Below are 17,949 nucleotides of genomic sequence, written 5' to 3' on the forward strand. Positions count from 1 at the left end.
GACTTGAGTTTATTTCTGGGCTCTGTTCTGTTCCATTGGTCTATGTGCCTGTTTTTATGCCAGTACCAGGCTGTTTTGATTACAGTGGCCTTGTAATACAGTTTGATATCAGGGATTGTGATCCCTCCCTCCTGTTTTGTTCTTTTTTCTCAAAATTGCTGCAGCTATTCGGCGTCGTTTATGGTTCCATATAAATTTCTGAAATGTTTGTTCTATATCTGTGAAATACATCATGGGTGCTTTAATAGTGGTTGCATTGAATCTATAAATTGTTTAGAGTAGTATGGCTATTTCGATGATGTTAATTCTTCTAATCCATGAGCATGGTACATGCTTCCATTTGTTTGTGTCTTCCTTAATTTCTGTCTTCAGTGTTGTGTAGTTTTCTGAGTACAGGTCTTTTACCTCCCTGGTTAGGTTTATTCCTAGGTACTTTATTTTTGTTGTTGCTATATCAAATGGGATGTTTTTCCTGATTTCTGTTTCTGGTATTTCATTGTTGGTGTACAAAAATGCCTTTGATCGCTGAATATTGACTCTGTATCCAGTTGTTTTGCCTTATTCAGTTATTAGGTTGAATACTTTTTTGGTGGATTTTACAGGGTTTTCTATGTACAATATCATGTCATCTGTAGACAATGACAGTTTTACTTCCTCCTTTCCAATTTGGATGCCTTTTATTTATTATTATTTTTTTCTTTTTGTCTGATCCGATACTATGTTGAATAGAAGTGGTAAAAGTGGACATCCTTGTCCTATTCCTGATCTTAGTGGGAAAGCTGTTAGTTTTTACCCATTGAGTATGATATTGGCTGTAAGTTTCTCCTATATGACCTTTATTATGCTCCCTCTACTCCCACTTTACTGACTGTTTTCTCATAAATGGGGCTGTACCTTATGAAATGCTTTTTCCATATCAATTTTTTCTGTTTTTTAAAGGTCAACTGTATTAATTATGTTTAGTGATTTTTTCCGATCACTTAATGAAGAAGATGATATTTCAGACAGTATTTTTATTACTTTTGAAGTGTCTCATTAGTTCAAATGATAATCTAGACAAATTCTACATATTTCATTACTATCTCCACAAAAACTGTGACTAACTGCATCCTGAATCTCCAAATTCAGAACTGTCACACAGGATAAAAATTAACAGCTCTGGTGATCACTAAAAATAGCAATAATTATACTAACTGGAGGAACAACAACAAAGCCCAGAGAGAGTAGAAGGAAGGAAATAACCAATATCAGAGCAGAATTAAACAACATAGAGACTAAGAGAACACCAAATTATCAATAAATCCAGGTGCCAGTTCTTTGAGGAGATAAGCCAAATAGACAACCCTTTAAAGAGACTCATGAAGAAAAAAAGAGAGAGGAATCAAATAAATAAAACTGCATCTATTGATATGGTCATATGATTTTTCTCTTTCCTTTTATTTATTTGATATATTACATTTATTGATTTGCAAATATTGTACCATCCTTGCATCCCTGGGATGAATCCCACTTGATTATGGTGTATGATATTTATAATGTGTTGCTGGATGCGGTTTGCCTGTATTTTGTTGTGGATTTTAGCGTCTATGTTCATCAGTGTTATTGGCCTGTAGTTTCCTTTCTTTGTTTTGTCTTTGTCGGGTTTTGGGATTAGGATGATGTGGGCTTCATCAGAAGAGTTTGGGAGTATTCCCTCCTCGTGGATTTTTTGGAATAGTCTGTGAAGGATAGGGGTTAGTTCTTCCCTTAAGTGTTTTTTAAAATTTTCCTGTGAAACCATCCAGTCCAGGGCTTTTGTATGCCCGGAGTTTTTTGATTACAGCTTCGATTTTGCCAGCTATTGTAAGTCTGTTCAGGCTTTCTGCTTCTTCATTCACTTTTGGAAGATTGTATGTTTTTAGAAATTTGTCCATTTCACCCAGGTTTTCAAATTTCTTGTCATACTTTTTTTGTTGTTGTAATTTCTTACAGTCCTTTGTATTTCTTGTGGTATCAGTTGTAATCTCACCTCTTTTATTTCTGATTGTGTTTATTTAGGTTCCTTCTCTTTTTTTCTTGATGAATCTGCTTAAAGGCTTGTCGATGCTGTTTATCTTTTCAAAGAACCAGCTCCTGGATTTATTGATCCTTTAAATTGTTCTTTTAGTCTCTATGTCATTTAATTCTGCTCTGATCTTGGTTATTTCCTTCCTTCTACTTGCTCTGGGCTTTTTTTGTTTTTGTTCCTCCATTCTTGTAGATGTAGAGTTAGCTTGTTTATTTGAAATGTTTCTATCTTTTTTAGGTAGGCCTGTATCACTATGAACTTCCCTCTCAGGACTGCCTTTTCTGTGTCCAGTAAGTTTTAGACTGTTGTGAGTTATTCTCATTTGTTTCCAGGAACTTTTTGATTTCTTTCTTGATCTCATTGTTAACCCATTCATGGTTTAATAGCATGCTATTCAACCTCCAGAAATTTGAGTTGGTTTGAGGGTGTTTTTTTTTTTTTTTTTTTTCAGATTGCTTTCTAGTTTCAGGCTGTTGTAGTTCAAGAAAATTCTTCATATGATTTTAGTTTTCTTTAGTTTATTGAGACTTGTTTTGTGTCCTGTCGTGTGGTCTTTGAAAATGTTCCATGTACATTTGAAAAGAATGTGTATTTTGCTTCTTTGGGATGAAAGGTTCTGTATATATGTGTATCAGTTAAGTCTATTTGATCTAGGGCTTTGTTCAGTGCCACAGTATCCTTGTTGATATTTTGTTTGGAAGAGATATATCCATTTTTGACATTGGGTAGTTAAAATCCCATAGTATATATGTGTTGCTGCCTATATTTTTCATGAAGTCCTTCAAACTTTTCCTTATATATTTGTGTGCATCTGTGTGGTGTGCATAGATGTTTGCAATGTTTATGTGTTCTTCATGGATTCTTCTCTTGAGTATTATGAAGTGTCCTTCTGGGTCTCTTTTTATGGCCTTTGTTTTGAAGTCTGTTTTGTCTGATATAAGTATTGCTGCCGTGGCTTTTCTTTCCTCTCCATTTGCTTGGAATATTTTTTTCCCACCCTTCACTTTCAGTGTGTATAGGTCTATTCCTCCTTTAATTTCGATTGGGGGTTGTTTCTTTGTCTTACCTTTTGTGGGGGAGACTCTTCTTGTTTGCCTCTGCTTCTTAAATTGTTTTGTTCTGACTCCCTGGTTTTCTGGTGTGAACTTCTATGGTGGAAGACCTGTGAGGTTCAGTGGTGCAGTCTCCTTGATCTCCTGTACTTGATGCTCTTGGGATGTCCCTTATGCCATTTTTTTGGGCTCTCTGGATGTAATTGGGTTTTGATTGTTGTTGGATCTTTCTTTGGTGGGTCCTTCCCTCCAGCTGATTGACTGAGGGTCTCTCCGTCCATCATATCTTGTGTGCTGTTGTGTAGGTGCTGCCAGAAGAAAACCACAAAGGTCAGGGAACAAACCCACATCTGCCACAATACCCCCCCTCCCCATAATCCCACTATCAATAGCAATTAACCAGTATTAATAAGGGTGTAAAGAGATTAAGACTATTATAAGAAAGGAGAGAAATGAACTATAATATAAAATCTAGTGACTTAAAATGCACAAACTTGATAGACAAGAAATGAATGTTAAAAAGCTATTCAGGAAATAAAATATCTCCAGTCATGGAGAAGACCACTGTAGTCTTTGTCTGGTAGCGTCTAGTATTTACCACTGTTTTTCTTTTATGGATGTGCCTCTAGTGGTATCAGATATTGACCCTGTCTGACCTTAGGCAGCCTGTTCCGAGACTACCAGGGATTTAAGGTTTGTGGCTGTCTCTTTCAGTTGTTAACCTAGTCCCTCGGCACTCAGCAGTCAGGGTTATGCCCCATAGGGCAGAACAGAAACCTGAGGGCGGGGCTATTGTTTCCCCTCAGGCTGCCACTCCGAGGGGGGTGGTCTGCCAGAGCAGGATGGCTGCTGCTATATGGGGAATGACTCGGCACCAGGATCCCTGCATCTACTGTCTCGGCTGTGTCTTCAAAGCTCCTATCCCTGGTCTCTCCTCAGGTATCTCTAGCCCACTCTGCCCCTACCCTTGCCTGAGCCCCAGGTAAGTGGCTGCAAATGAAAATTTGTGTGTTGGCCCTTTAAATGGCTCTTTGCATCTCCATCCATCTATCTCTGACAGAGAGCAACCCTGTTGCTCTTTGCAGCTGGTTTTTATCTGTGTACAATTTGGGCTCTGGTGCTGTAGGCTGGGGATTCCAGTTTAGGGTTTAGACCCCACTCTTCTCAGGGGGATCCAGCCTGCCGCTTAATTATCCCTCTATTTGCTGACACTTGTGGGCGCCCAGCCAGCCCTCTCGTGTCTGCACTGCACTCCTTACCAGTCAGTTAGTGCTAACACTGGTTCTTCTGTCTGTCCAAGGCTTTCAGGCTTCTCTCTTGCTATTGTTCAGTTGTTTGTTCTGGGTGATTTCTCCACAATTTAGTTGTAGTTCCAGATTGGTCCTGGGAGGAGGTTAGTGTGGCTTTCATTTATTCCTCCGCCATCTTGCCTCCTGTTCATAGTGGTTTTATTCAGCATAGACAAAAACTGGAAACAATGATATTCTCAACAAATGAATGGTTAAATAATTGTAGTATAGCCATGCCATGGAATACTATTCAGCAACAAAGAGGAACAAACTAGTGATATGTGAAAGAACTTGTATGACTCTCCATGGCATTATGCTGAGTGAAAAAAGAGCCCATGTGAAAATATTATTACTGTGTGATTTCCTACATATGGCATTTTCAAGTAGTCAAATTATAGAAATTGACAATAGATTAGTGGTTGACAGGGGTGGAGAGCTGTGGGAGGCATATGAGCATGGTTAGGAAACAACAACATGAGGGATCCTTGGGGGGGGGTGGCACTAATTGGTATCTTGATTTTGGTGGTTGGATACATTAATCTACATGTGATTAAATTGCATAGAACTAAACACACGCAGTCACAAGTACAAGTAACACTAATTAACTCTCAGTAAACAGGTGGGATTTTCAATGTCAGTATTTCAGTTTTGATATTGCATTATAGTTTTAAGCATGATACTACCATTGGGGAAAACAAAGGATTTCTTTGCATTTTTCTTACAATAGGATGCAAATTTATGATGATCTCAAAATAGAAAGTTTTATTAGAAAATTGAGACACAATAATATGCTTCTTTACAATGTTAGTTAAATAACAAGACAAAGTGGCAGCTTGTAGAACAGGTTAATTTTGAAGAAATGGTGAGCATATGTGATATTTAGAGAAACTGCCACAAATGTGGTATTTGTGGTGTGATAGGAAATATCTGTGACTTCTGTGAGTCATAGTGACCAACTATGCACTATGATCTGTTGTTTAAATTTGTAATTGGAAGAGTTGCTGAATTTAAGTCAGCAGCTACTGAAAATAAAGATGTTGTTTTTCCCCTTCTGAGTTTACATACCTCCTGAATTGGGACCCAGGGTTAAGAATCCCTGGGTTATTTTCTATCTGTTTATATTTCATTTTCTGATATATCTCAAGGGCTTCTGTCAAATAAAAGATAAAGATAATGCTTAAACTTTCTTTCATCAAGTACTGTGGGTGTTGATAAGGACTAAAAATGCTAGTAGTAACAGGTTATAGTTTTACCCATATGCACATTGTTTACTATAATTGTTAATACTAGTTATAAAAGGTAACTATGGGTGGATTTTAAGTATGGAATAGATCATACATTTATTGTATTTGGTATAAAAGAGAAACATATCAGACTGATGGCTGAGTATACAGATTGACTAATTTTGAATAGCATTAAATATTTTAATTAGCTTTCTCTAGCATGTCATTTAACAGCAATAGTGGTTTAGGTTTTTGTTGTTGATGTGTCTGAGAATATGTACATCAAATGTGATCATTGGACAAGAAACATTTTACAAGAAGTGAAGTTGAATGTTTTGGGGTCAACATTCCACTTATTAAAATGTACTTTTACTGATGTTAGAAATGAAAATTTGTGTATTAATTCCTTGATGTTATTATGAAGTATTTTCCTACATATTTTATAAATTATTTTTTCATACTTTATAAATTAAATAGCAAAAGAAATACCAATAGGGTGGCATAATATGTGTTTAGAGTTTCTTTGTATACTTGATATTTCTAACAGTACATGTGCTGAAAGAATAATTTAAATATTCTTGTGATGGTTTTAGAGTTTGTGATTTGGGGGTGAAATGCTTAATCTGGTGTTTAATATATAGAAGCTTTAATAACTAAATAATAAATTATTTCTCATAGAAAATCTTATATTTTTAAAAAAGCATTTTAGCTAATCACATTTAAATTAACTTAGTCAAATCCTTTTGAGACAAATGGCATGTATAATATGAAGCATTATGGTACATCTGTATTGCTGTGAAATTTTTTTCGCCCTAGAATTTAGGGTATGTTCTCTTATTTTGCATATTACTTTCAGCTTCCGAATAACGCCTTAATTAAAAAGGCCTTAATTCCCTATTGTGTCCTGCAATGGGGAACGGCACTCTCTGAAGTTATCTCATGATAGTAATTTTCTGTGTAGGTTTTTATCTTAGAGACTCTGAATTGATAATGTGTAGTTATTTTTATGCTATATGTTTCATGCAATGTAAAGAATTTTTACTGCAAATTGCATATATAATAATTTGAAATTTTGTAATGTATTTATTTTAAAATATACTTCGTATTTTCTGGTTAAATGAATTACGTAAGTCCAATGTCTCCTTTAAAAGGTATCTGTCCTATATAACTGGAGAGAAGCCATCTAAAGTTTAGCATTGAGAGTTGTATAGCTCACCAAATGTATCACTAATAGAATAAATAGGTAGATTGATTTGGATCAGGCGCTTGTTTTATGTTTCCTTTTCCTACTGGAACTCAGGAAAGTGATGATGAGGAAAATAGCGTTTTGATTTCCCAAGCTTTTAAAGGTTTAGGAGCCTCTCAAAGGACAACACTGTGACCTTCGTACGTATAATTCCAGATGTGTTAATCTCTGACATTGGTTTTTCAGAGAACTGCAGTGATAGATAAGAAACTCACTTGATTAAAGTAGGCAGATTAGCCTGACTTCATTAGGGTTTATGAATCATGGTCAATAATGGTAACAATATTACTGTTTTTATGACAATAATATTGTCCATACTCTTTGAAGATGATACCACTGATAGTAATTGCTATTCGTGTACGCGTTGTAGTTGAAAAGACCTGTGTAACGATCAATTCTTCCTAGTGTCTGCAGGAAGATACGTTACAGTTTAGAACTAGGAAGCTTTCCTCAAATTATAAGTAAATGTGTATTTATATTAAAGAGTGACAGGTCATGCTCAGAGTAAGTCACCCTAAATTATAAGTTGTATCTCCACTACAAACTTAAAATGTTCCTTTTAGACTATTGCTTGTCTGGTTTTGATAGTAACATTTCATGTCGGGATAGGAAGATATGATTATTATACTGACCAAAAGTTCTTTTTTGGTTCTTCGTGTAGTGTCTTAGGATAATACAAGTGTAGTCACACTGACAAGTGTCTTCATCCTAATGATTTTCAAATTAGGAAATGGCTTCAAATTAGGAAAGCTTTTTGTTCACCTAGCTTTAGAGTAGCATGATGCATGCTAATTGGTAACTTGTCTGCATTATTTTTTAAAGACCAAATGGGCACAGTGGTAATTTTCATTAATCTCGTACAGAGCAGCTAATTAAATTTCCCATTATTATCCATCCATTATCTAGTTGTTTCCTTTGTTCAGTATCAGAACAGGATGTTAATAATAAGCCAGTCTTGTATTATAGCCCTATTAAAGATAGTGAGAATTAATCTATTGCACTGTTTTCTTTTTAGGTGATTTCTTTAATATTATGGTGTACCACATTGATTGTGCTGAAGATTCTTTGACATTTTGTAATAGAGGTTTCAGAATTAAATACTTGTTGCTTTAATTTTTTATTCAATTTGGGAAAAAGTGACATACAGTATAAAAAGAAGTTACCCGAGGACCAGAGCATTAGTGTTTTAGTTCTGCTGTCGTACTAATTAGGTGAACTTTGGTAATCACCGCTATTCTCTATTCTGTAATTAGGGTATTAGAAGAACTGATGTTTAAGGGCCAGTCCAGCCATTATATATTATCACATTTTCATAGTTACCAAATGTGAACTTATGATAAAACCCCTAAGTCCTTCTAAGCTTGATAAAAGGCATTTATTCTATGAGGTTCTGTATTTTTTGTCTTGGTCCTTTAGGTTCATTTGCTTCTACTCCTTATAACCAGAGATTATCCTAAATTACATAATTTAAACTTGTTTCTAAGATTTGGAGGAGTGGTGAGTCTCAATGTGCTGGGCTGGCCCAATTGTTTCATAAATAGTATCTCAGCCATGACCACAGGGAAGCAGGGAACTAACATTGTCTGGTCAGCTTACTCTGTCTGTGAGGCAACACATACAAAATGTCTGTTTTAGGCACTTCATATGCATTTGTCTTACTTAATATTCATAACAAACATGAAGGGGCTAGGTGTTTATTACCCCTATATCATGGATGAGCCAACAGGTTTATAGAGAGTTCAATAGCCTGCTGAAGGATTACCTGGAATGTAAGTGAGGGGGCCATGATTCAAACCCAGTGGCAGTTTGAGCAGTCCCCAGCATGCTGTCATACGTTGTCTCAATTTATCTGTTCAATGCTAGCATCTCTGAATGTATTGTAATAGGACATCTCAAAACTCTAATACTCTGAAGCAAAACTAAACTGAATTTCGAAGCTTCTGTATGTTGGAACTCAACAGTCATTCATTCATTTGTTTATTCTCTATCCATTCATCCATTCATTCAATAAATATGTATTGAGTACTTACTGTATGCCAAGCACAGTGTTAAGATCTGGAGATACAGTGGTGAAAAAGGTAGGCAAGATTCCTGCCTCATAGAGTTTATGTTTTAATGAGGAAGACACAGTAAACAAAGAAAGTGCTATAGAAGATAAACATATAAAGCTAATGCTGTAATGAGGTTTACAGTGGGATAAAACTGAAATGATGAGATCCCGCAGTGGAGCAGTCAGGGGTCAGAGTCTTCCAGACCGAGAAAACAGCAAATACAAAACTCATTCTACAGGGATAAGGTTTACATACAAGCCTCCAGGGGATCAGTAGAGACTTGTTATCTATTAATTAAGAAAAAAGTTTGAATTTCATATGAAAGTGGTATGTGGTGATAACTTGCAGTTCTATGCTATTTACTTGTGGATCTGTATGTAGCCTTAAGAGGTAGATAAATAAGTTGTAGAAATTTGGGAATGATTTCATGGTGATGGTTTTACTTACTGTGCCGTGTATGTGCTAATTTATACAGCAGACTTCCTGAACATCTGTGTATCTGAACAAAGCAAGAAAAATCAGGTCAGTGGCCAATACACAAAATATGGTCACTAAACGTATGAACTTGTATTCTCTGTCCTGTTATTTTTATGGGCAGATTCAATACCAGCACACTTTTGTTTAGGCTCAGTAACTTCACTCACTGTGTTAGGTACTTGGCTTACAGGGACTTTCCAGTCCAGAAGAGACACAGACACAAATAATGGCCTCCGCCCCAATGTCTAACGTGCTATAGGAGTGATAGGGCCACAGTGCTATAAGGGAATAGTTTCCATATATAAGACATTAGACATTAAGTGTTTTAATGGAATTTTTTTAAAAAACATCAGACATTAGTAATCATGGATAATTTCTATATTGAGATGGTGTTCTCAATAAAAAGTGAATAGTATAATACCCTAAGGAATCCATTTTTCATTATTAACACATTGGTTTTTTTTTAAATTCTATATATTCTAATGCTATGACTTCTACGAAATGGAAAAAAAATTGCTTTCCTTATTGCAGCTTAGATACTTAGCAGAAACTGAGTATAATTTGTAAGAACTTAGAAAATGGGAACAAGTGAGGGTTTTTATTCAGAGGGATATGTTTGTAATGTGTTAAATGGTAGTTACGATCATGTGTGTCTAGAAGGTAAAACTATGCATTGTTGGTACAGTGAATGTGTTGATGATGTTTTCCTTCCAGCCATTCCCCCAAACTACTTAGATAGATACGGCATGGTGATGAAGCTAAAGAGCTGTGATGTTATAATGAGTTCTAGAAATAACCCCACCTGTATTGGAAATTAAGCTAAAAACTAGTCACTATCAGATAAATACATTAATGACTGTTTTAAGATTCATCTACAACATGAGACTAACAAAGTTAGAAAGAAATTTGAATTGATGAATGTTTTAGACTAATTTGATTAATGTGCTAATAGGAGACTATATTGTTTTACATTTTAATAACTGTTTTCACTTGTTTGTTCAGATAGGCTGATGCTCTTATTTCAATAAATGTGGGTTATGTATATCGTTTTATATCAAAGTTCATTCACTGTTTTGTGGAAAAGAATATAAATATCTCAGCTAGAAAAATTAATAAGATGATTGCTAAACGTTCATCCTGTGGGTTGAGGGCAGCTAGTGTTAATCCTAACACCTGAATTGTAAATTTAAGCTTTCCTGTCAGCAATACTTTATGCAACTCAAATCCATATTCTATTCAGGTCATGAGCACCAGCAGTGTAATTTTCTTTTAAATGAGGCTGAGGAGAGTGTTGAGATACACCCGTGGTTTTACCACATCAGTTCTGTGACTGTGAATTTTTAAGTGCCTAGCACTCTGCACACATTTTTATACAGTAAAATCTTAATATATTTTATGCATTATTTTATTTTAAAAGTTTTGCAAAAACAAACTGTTGTTTTAACTGCTATCTTTTTCTTATAAATAGGGAGGACTGAAGAACAGCAAACATGAATGCACCCTGTCTTCACAAGAATACGTTCATGAATTAAGATCTGGTATTTCAGATGAGAAACTTCTTAATTGCCTGGAATCTCTGAGGGTTTCTCTAACCAGCAATCCTGTCAGGTAGGTGGATCTTATTTGTTTTGATAGGATTCATACAATTTGTACTGTATATAATTGTTGGGAATATAATCAGTCAAATCATGTGAACCTCAAGATTTTCTGATCAGACATCTAATGTTAGCTAATATAATAAAATAGTAATGTCTAATTATGAGGTTGTAAGCATTTAAAAAACTGTAGTTAATCTGATCTCTAATAATGTTCAATTTTAAGAAAACAAATATTACTTAGATGTGTAGTTCCTCTTTGGTTATGGAAACATGTATCCAGAAGTCAAATATGCATATTTACATGGAAATCTGTGTACCCAGGTAGTGATTATTATATATTTATTTCTAAAACAAATTCAGTATACAAGGAGGGCCCCCAAAAACCTGGAATTATCTTCTGGAGGGCAGGCCCCTTATGGTACAGGTTTCCCCCTCTAGGTGAGGGTTCTAGGAATCTGTCTGTATCAGTGTACCAGCTGGTGTTGTTGTGAGAGGCTGTGTTTGGCTTCAGTGAATTTTTTTGGAAGACTCTTTCAATGTTTTGTCCATTTCATGATGGTTGATTTATGAGTGCACCTGCCCACACCATGCTGAGTGTTCAGCAGTTTTTGACAAAAAAAAAAACAGCATATGACCCTTGTGCCCCACCCTCCCTATTCACCTTATCTCACCCCAAGTGACACTTTTTGTTTCCCTGGATGAATAAAGTAAAGTGCTGAAAGGGAAATGTTTTCTGATGTGGAAGAGTTGGAAAAAAAATGGTAGAAGCACTAAAAGGCATCAAAATTGATGATTTAAAAAACTTTAAAAATCATTGGAGCAGTGGAAAAAAGGTCTCAGTAGGTGTGTTGCATCAAATGGAGGGTACTTGGAAGGTGACTGAAGTTTAAACATGTAAGAATAAATGCACAATTTTTTATAAATAAATTCCTGGGGTTTTTTTTGGTTCCCCCTCATATTGGTTCTATGATATCATTCCTTTTTTAACTTGAGAAGTAAATATAATTTTACCTCCTACACATTTTAGATATACTAATCACACATTTCTATCATTTGGAATAGCAAAAATTTAATTATTTAACCAATAAAAGAAATGAAAGTACTAATAAACTCTTCAAAATTGTTGAAAAAGACTTTAAATAAGTTCCTTGCCAATGATGTATTCCAGTCACTGATGTTCCCATATTAACCATAAAAAGCCTTTAAATTGTACCAAAAATAAAATGTTTTTATAAGGAAAATAGACTTTCAGTGTAATGTGAAAATATTGTGGGATCTACTTACACAATTGCTATCCTCTTAAGTGCAGAAATTAATGCATAAGAATATATAGAAATCGAATTTTTATTTTATTCATGTTCTTCACATATAATGGGGTCACATCTTGAACTTCTCTGACCTAGCTACAGAGCCTTGAAAATAATTTAGAGCTCAGTCATTCCCTTGGGATTGATGTATAAATTCAAATTCATCATAGTACAGTTGACCCTTGAACAACGTGGGGGTAGGAGTGCCCACTGCCTGCAGACTGGAAAATTGGCTTATAACTTAAATTAACCATCTGCCTAACCTAGATTCCCAGCGCCAGTTTACCTTTGAACAGTACAGGTTTGAACTGCACGGGTATATGTGATACTGTGTTGTTCAAGGGCCAATGTCTTTTTAAATCCTCACCCCAAGATATGCTTTTAGAGAGAGAGAATGAGAGGGGGGGAGAGAGAGAAAGAAACATCTGTGGGTTGCCTCCAGTAGGTCCCCCATAGAGGGGGGGTGGGGTAGGGGGCAAACCTCAACCTTTTGGTCTTGGGGATGAAGCTCCAACCAACTGAGCCACATGGCCAGGGCAACTATATTCATTTTTATCTATAGTGCATTTGGCAGAAAACTGGAAATTTATGATTCTACAATAAAAACTTTAAAAAGGAAGTGGTACGATGAACTTACATTTCAATATAATCATTCAAAGGTGGCTATCTTGCTATTTCTTACAGATTGCCTCTGGTTTTAATGATTTGAACAGCATGTGAATTCTTTAAGAACAGTAACCCAAGTGGTGATCCCCCACACACCATGTTCCCCAATCCTTTCCTTCTAGTTGCCCTTCACCCCGCACCTCCTCCCCTGCATGCCCCTGCTGCCTTCATGCCCTTTTAACCTACAGCACTCTGCCATAGTGCATTTATGTGTTCCAAAATTTTCATTGAATGGTTAACTGATTGAATGAGTGAATGCATGGTTCTTGAAGAGGTGATAAAAGAAGGTGAAGGGATTAGCTCAAGAACATATATGTATGTTTTCATGGACACAGACAATAGTGTGGTGAAGGCCAGGGGAAGAGGGGGTGTGGGCTGGTTATAGGCGGGCAAAGGGAGGGGGAATGGGGACACCTGTAATAGTATCAACAATACAAAATTTTTAAAAAGAAGTGACTATAGAAGAAGATTGCTTCTGGTTTTAATGATTTGAACAAAGAAGTTAGTTCTTTAAGAAGAGTAACCATGGTTATGCTCCCTCCCCAGTTTCTGCCTCTTGTTCCATATGCCCTCTTTACTCTCTATGCCTCCACTTCAACTTCCTGTCATGTAATCTACAGCACTCTGCCACAGTGCACTTTAGTTTTCCAGAATTTCCATTACTTAACTGATTAAACAAGTCAAAAATTAATCTGTAAAAAGGGACTGTGAGAAATATGCTTCTCATTTTAACAATTTGAACAAAGATTTGCTTTCTCTCATAAGAGGGGCCCGTGGTGGTGGTTTCACCCTTGCCACCTCTCTCCTGCCCCCATTACCTTCAACTCCGCATCCCCTCACATAACCTTCAGCACTCTACCATAGTGAACTTGTCTGTTCCAAAATTTGTGTGTAATGGTTAACTGATTCAGTGAATGAATAAATTAATATTTAAGAAGTGACTGTGGAAACTCTGATTGGTGTGGCCTAGTGGGTTAGACCTTGTCCAGCAAACTGAAGTTCTACTGGGCTCAGGGCACATGCCTCAGTTGTGGGCCAGGCTCCCTGGGGGTGTGTGAGAGGCAACTGACGGACTTTTCACTTTCTCTGTCACACCGATGTTTGTCTTCCTTTCCTTCTCGCTCCCTTCCCCTCTCTCTAAAAATAAATAATTAAAATATTTTTAAAAAGGTGGCTGTGGAAGAAGTTGTGAAATTTAGGAAAGAAGGAGTTCAGGGAAGCTAGCAAAAATGCCTTTTTATTACATGGCAGGAAAGGCCTGAAATTATACACTGGCCTTTTAAAATGTAGCTCTGACAAGTACTAGACAACTCCAGAGTACTATGGGATGAGGAAAAAAGCTGGCAGGTCCTGACTGGCTGGAGGCAGCTGCATTCTGGTAGCTGATTGGATCCATGGCGTCGTGGACCTACATATATCCTCACAAACCGTGCGTTGGATGTAGTCCTCTGTAGAGGTAGAAGCTTGCTTGAGGAACTTGCTGAGTAGAGCCAAGTCATGCCAACTCATCTGCCTGCGCTTCAGTTAAGATGAGTGGGAATGGGTTTGGGAGCCATGGTGGCCTCTCTGCCATGAGTGGAGTCAGTGGCAGCAATGACATACCCTTTCAGGGTGGCACAGCTCCTGTTCTGAGGGCTCGAATTGAGAATATTATACCTTGTTGTGTGAACCAGCTGCTCACAACCACTCTGGTCAAGAGTGTTTTCAAGGTTAGGGGAATAGTAGTTTCCCAGGTATCAATCGTAGGGATCATCAGAAAGGCAGAGAAAGTGCCATAGAACTATATTCTTTACAAGATTGATGATATGACCACCAAGCCTATTGATGCTCACCACTGGCTCGGCAGAGGTAAAGCAAAGCAGGAGCTGACTCCATATCAGGTGTAAGTTGATGCTAAAGTGTTTGGTATCCTCAGTCGTTCTGCAGAGGTGAAGATCCTTGAGGTATTGCAGATCTGCACCCTGGAAGACATGAACGAGTTCACCTAACGTATTCTGGAAATGGTCAGTGTGTACATGATGCTGGCTAAAGCCCAGGAAGTGGCCTTTGTGCAGAGTGCACTTGTTTCTCCATCCAAAGTGGATCAGTCTCCAGAGTATGGTGAGGGTAGCCCTGAGTTCATCCAAAAGTAGGTGCTGCTTTTAATTCATGAGTGCGCTCAACAGGAAGGTAAGAACATTCAAGACTTCCAGACCAAGCTTTAAAGCCTGAGTATCAATGCCATCAAGGAAGCCCTTGAATATCTGATGGTTGAGGGCTATATGTACCCCATTGTGGATGGAGAACATTTTAAATCTGCGGAGTGAGTCCGTGAGAATTTTTTACACTTCCTAAAGACACCTGCCTCCAACTGTTACTAAGTTTGACCTGTTGACTTTTAGGAAGTAGGTGTTTTTCAACAAAAGATCTCAACTGGCATCCCTATGGAACCTCACAGCTTTTCCAACTGCTTTGAACTTTTCTGTTTTTCTAACGATATTTGAAGCTCAGAGGGTGGATAATTGATTGGATTTTTACAGTTTTTACCAGCAAGCAAACGAAAATATCTCAATCAGTTGAATTTTGGGGAGAAAAGATACAGAAAAATTTGAAAATTATTATTTAGTTGCATGGGAGCTTCTTGTTTCTGAAATATCTATATATTAGGCAAAAAAAAAAAAAAAAGATGCAGTCATGGAGCCAGCTAAGAGACAAAAACAATTCTGTTGTTTTTACATTAGACTTATTTTCTGTTTTGATTTGACTTATTATAGTCATTGCTATCTCTTGCTAAATCTAGCAATTGGTTTAAATGTCCTAAAGATAGCAACTTGTATTCAAATGCTCAGTTCCAGTGTTTATTGAATGATTTACTTTTCTTACCATAGGTTTATTTTTAAAAAAATGAGATTATACTGAGTTTAAACAACAGGGTCATTTTTGAATGCTTTTAAAAAATGTGATTGTTTAATGGATATTTCTTCAAATAAGATGTGATACTTGGATTAAATTACAATCTGTTGTAGATATGTGGTACATTGATGCTTGATTTCTGTAAGTTTGATGTTCTAAAGAATTATTAATAGTACTAAATGATCTATTTTATATATAATAAGGTTTCGTTCTGATAGGTTAGGCAAACAAATACAATGTAATTATAGGAATATTAAGCTTAGTAAGTTTAACTGAAATTTATTTGACCATTTTATTAAAATACTTTTGTAAACTCTTTATTGTGATTTTTTTCTAAGTACACTTGTTAAAACCTTTTGTTTTTAAGGAATAATGCTTTTAATTATCCAGAATAATTTTCCCTTCTTTATATAATACCAATAACATATTATATCTTTGTGTTAATAATTTATTTCAATATATATGAACTATGTGGGACTTTCAAAAAAATTGAGGTAAGCCCTCAGTAATACGTACACTAAGGTATCTTCTAAGCTACTAATTTTATTACATTAGAGGAAAAGTGGATATATAGTTGTTCAGACAGGTAGAAGAATAAAGCATCATTTGTCTTATAAGATTACAAAAAGTAGAGGCAAAGCCAGAAAATCTCTTAAATGCACCATTGCTAGTAATCCATACTGTTAGGAAGACTATCATAATATGGCCTCTCATTGTCAGCCTTTACAAAACCAGCAATTCTTACTTAAGTATTCTGAGGCATAAACTTCACTTTTCTTCCCCTGAAGAGCCAAGTAATCATATATGGCACCTTTAAACCACCAATGGTTAGCATACTATAAACCTGTTTTTGTACTCTGTTAAAAAGGTTGCCTGTGTTGGGGAAAATCATACTAGGGAAGAGGCAACGAGGGGCATATTTCTTCATCAGAATCTGAGCGCAGAAAGAAATAGTCTAAGAGACATAATGTTCTTTTGTGATATCATTTATAAAAATGCATGAAACCTGAGATTAAACTCTGATATTTTTATGACTTTAGAGTCAGTCTCCTAATGGTCCAAGTTTATTCAACTGTCCATTGGATAGGTATCCACGTTTTTCCCCTTACTCTAGAATACTCCTTCAGAATGAGGAAAAAGGCAAGAAAGAAAGAAAAAAAAAGCCTTTGGGCTGCCTTTGTGCCTATGTGATATACACACCTGAATGTAAGGCCCAGGACCATCTGCTTTCCCTCCCCATCCTCTGAGGGGAACTATCCATGTGTATTCCTTGGGGATCTTTTTAGGTTTTTTAATATCCCAGTACCCATCTGCCTCTTACTCTTGTGAATGGAATCATGTGATGTCCTGGGCTTCTGCTGTAGGCAAGTAAAGGACTGCAAGTGGAAAAATAGTAAGTAGGGCTACCTCTAATGTGAGTTGAAATCAACATATTTTTAGGCAGAATATAATTGCTAGATTATTGTATACATGCACATTTGATGCATGTTAGGGACAGAAGATTTTTAAAAATGCACTTTAAACCATCTACCTGGCGTGCATGCTTTTTCATTTTTGCGTAGATGGTGAATTACTTGGCCTGTGCTCCCCTTCCTCGCTAGTCTTGCTTTGTATGTGAACCAAACATTTGAGGATAAGATACAAATCCTGGGCAAATATCATCAACTATTTTGGGCAGGGACATTTAAGCCTAAGGAATCTAAAGACTTTAAATGATTATTATGGTCTACTTGGGCTTGTTTTTCTATGGTTCCTAGGCATGTGAAATATATGCATTACATTGAAGTTGATTCTAAATTAACTGAATAAATAAATTTGAAAATGTTTTCAAGTCAGAGCTAATATTATTACTGTGTCATAAATGCTAGTAATGATTTTATTACTTTTATCTGCTAAATTTAGGTTTAGATTTGAGTATAATCCAAGAAATATAAGTTCTTGTTTTTTTCAATTTCAATCTACTTTTTATTATGATGCATCAAAAATGGTGACCACCAAGAATTATTTGCATTCATTAAACCTAGTCTATGCATTTAAGTGTTAAGTTTCATTTTAATAGCTTAAATTCAATTGACTTCTAAAATGGTTATTATTAGCCTTG

The 17,949-nt window shown here is 36.2% G+C and overlaps 2 protein-coding genes across 5 annotated transcripts in view; both read left to right on the top strand.

Annotated features, from left to right (window-relative positions):
• DIAPH2 (diaphanous related formin 2) overlaps window positions 1-17,949 on the top strand; it is an 876,560-nt gene that overhangs the window by 192,388 nt on the left and 666,223 nt on the right. For all 4 annotated transcript variants that reach the window (XM_053916890.1, XM_053916891.1, XM_053916892.1 and 1 more), the window contains one exon: window positions 10,854-10,993. In XM_053916890.1, the coding sequence (XP_053772865.1) occupies window positions 10,854-10,993 (140 nt within the window). The remainder of the gene's footprint in view (window positions 1-10,853; window positions 10,994-17,949) is intronic.
• Window positions 14,486-15,262, top strand: RPA4 (replication protein A4). Its single transcript, XM_024578781.2, is given in 1 exon segment — window positions 14,486-15,262. A coding segment is annotated over 1 exon segment (777 nt).

This window comes from Desmodus rotundus, chromosome X (genome assembly GCF_022682495.2).
Source record: "Desmodus rotundus isolate HL8 chromosome X, HLdesRot8A.1, whole genome shotgun sequence".
Lineage (NCBI taxonomy): Eukaryota > Metazoa > Chordata > Mammalia > Chiroptera > Phyllostomidae > Desmodus > Desmodus rotundus.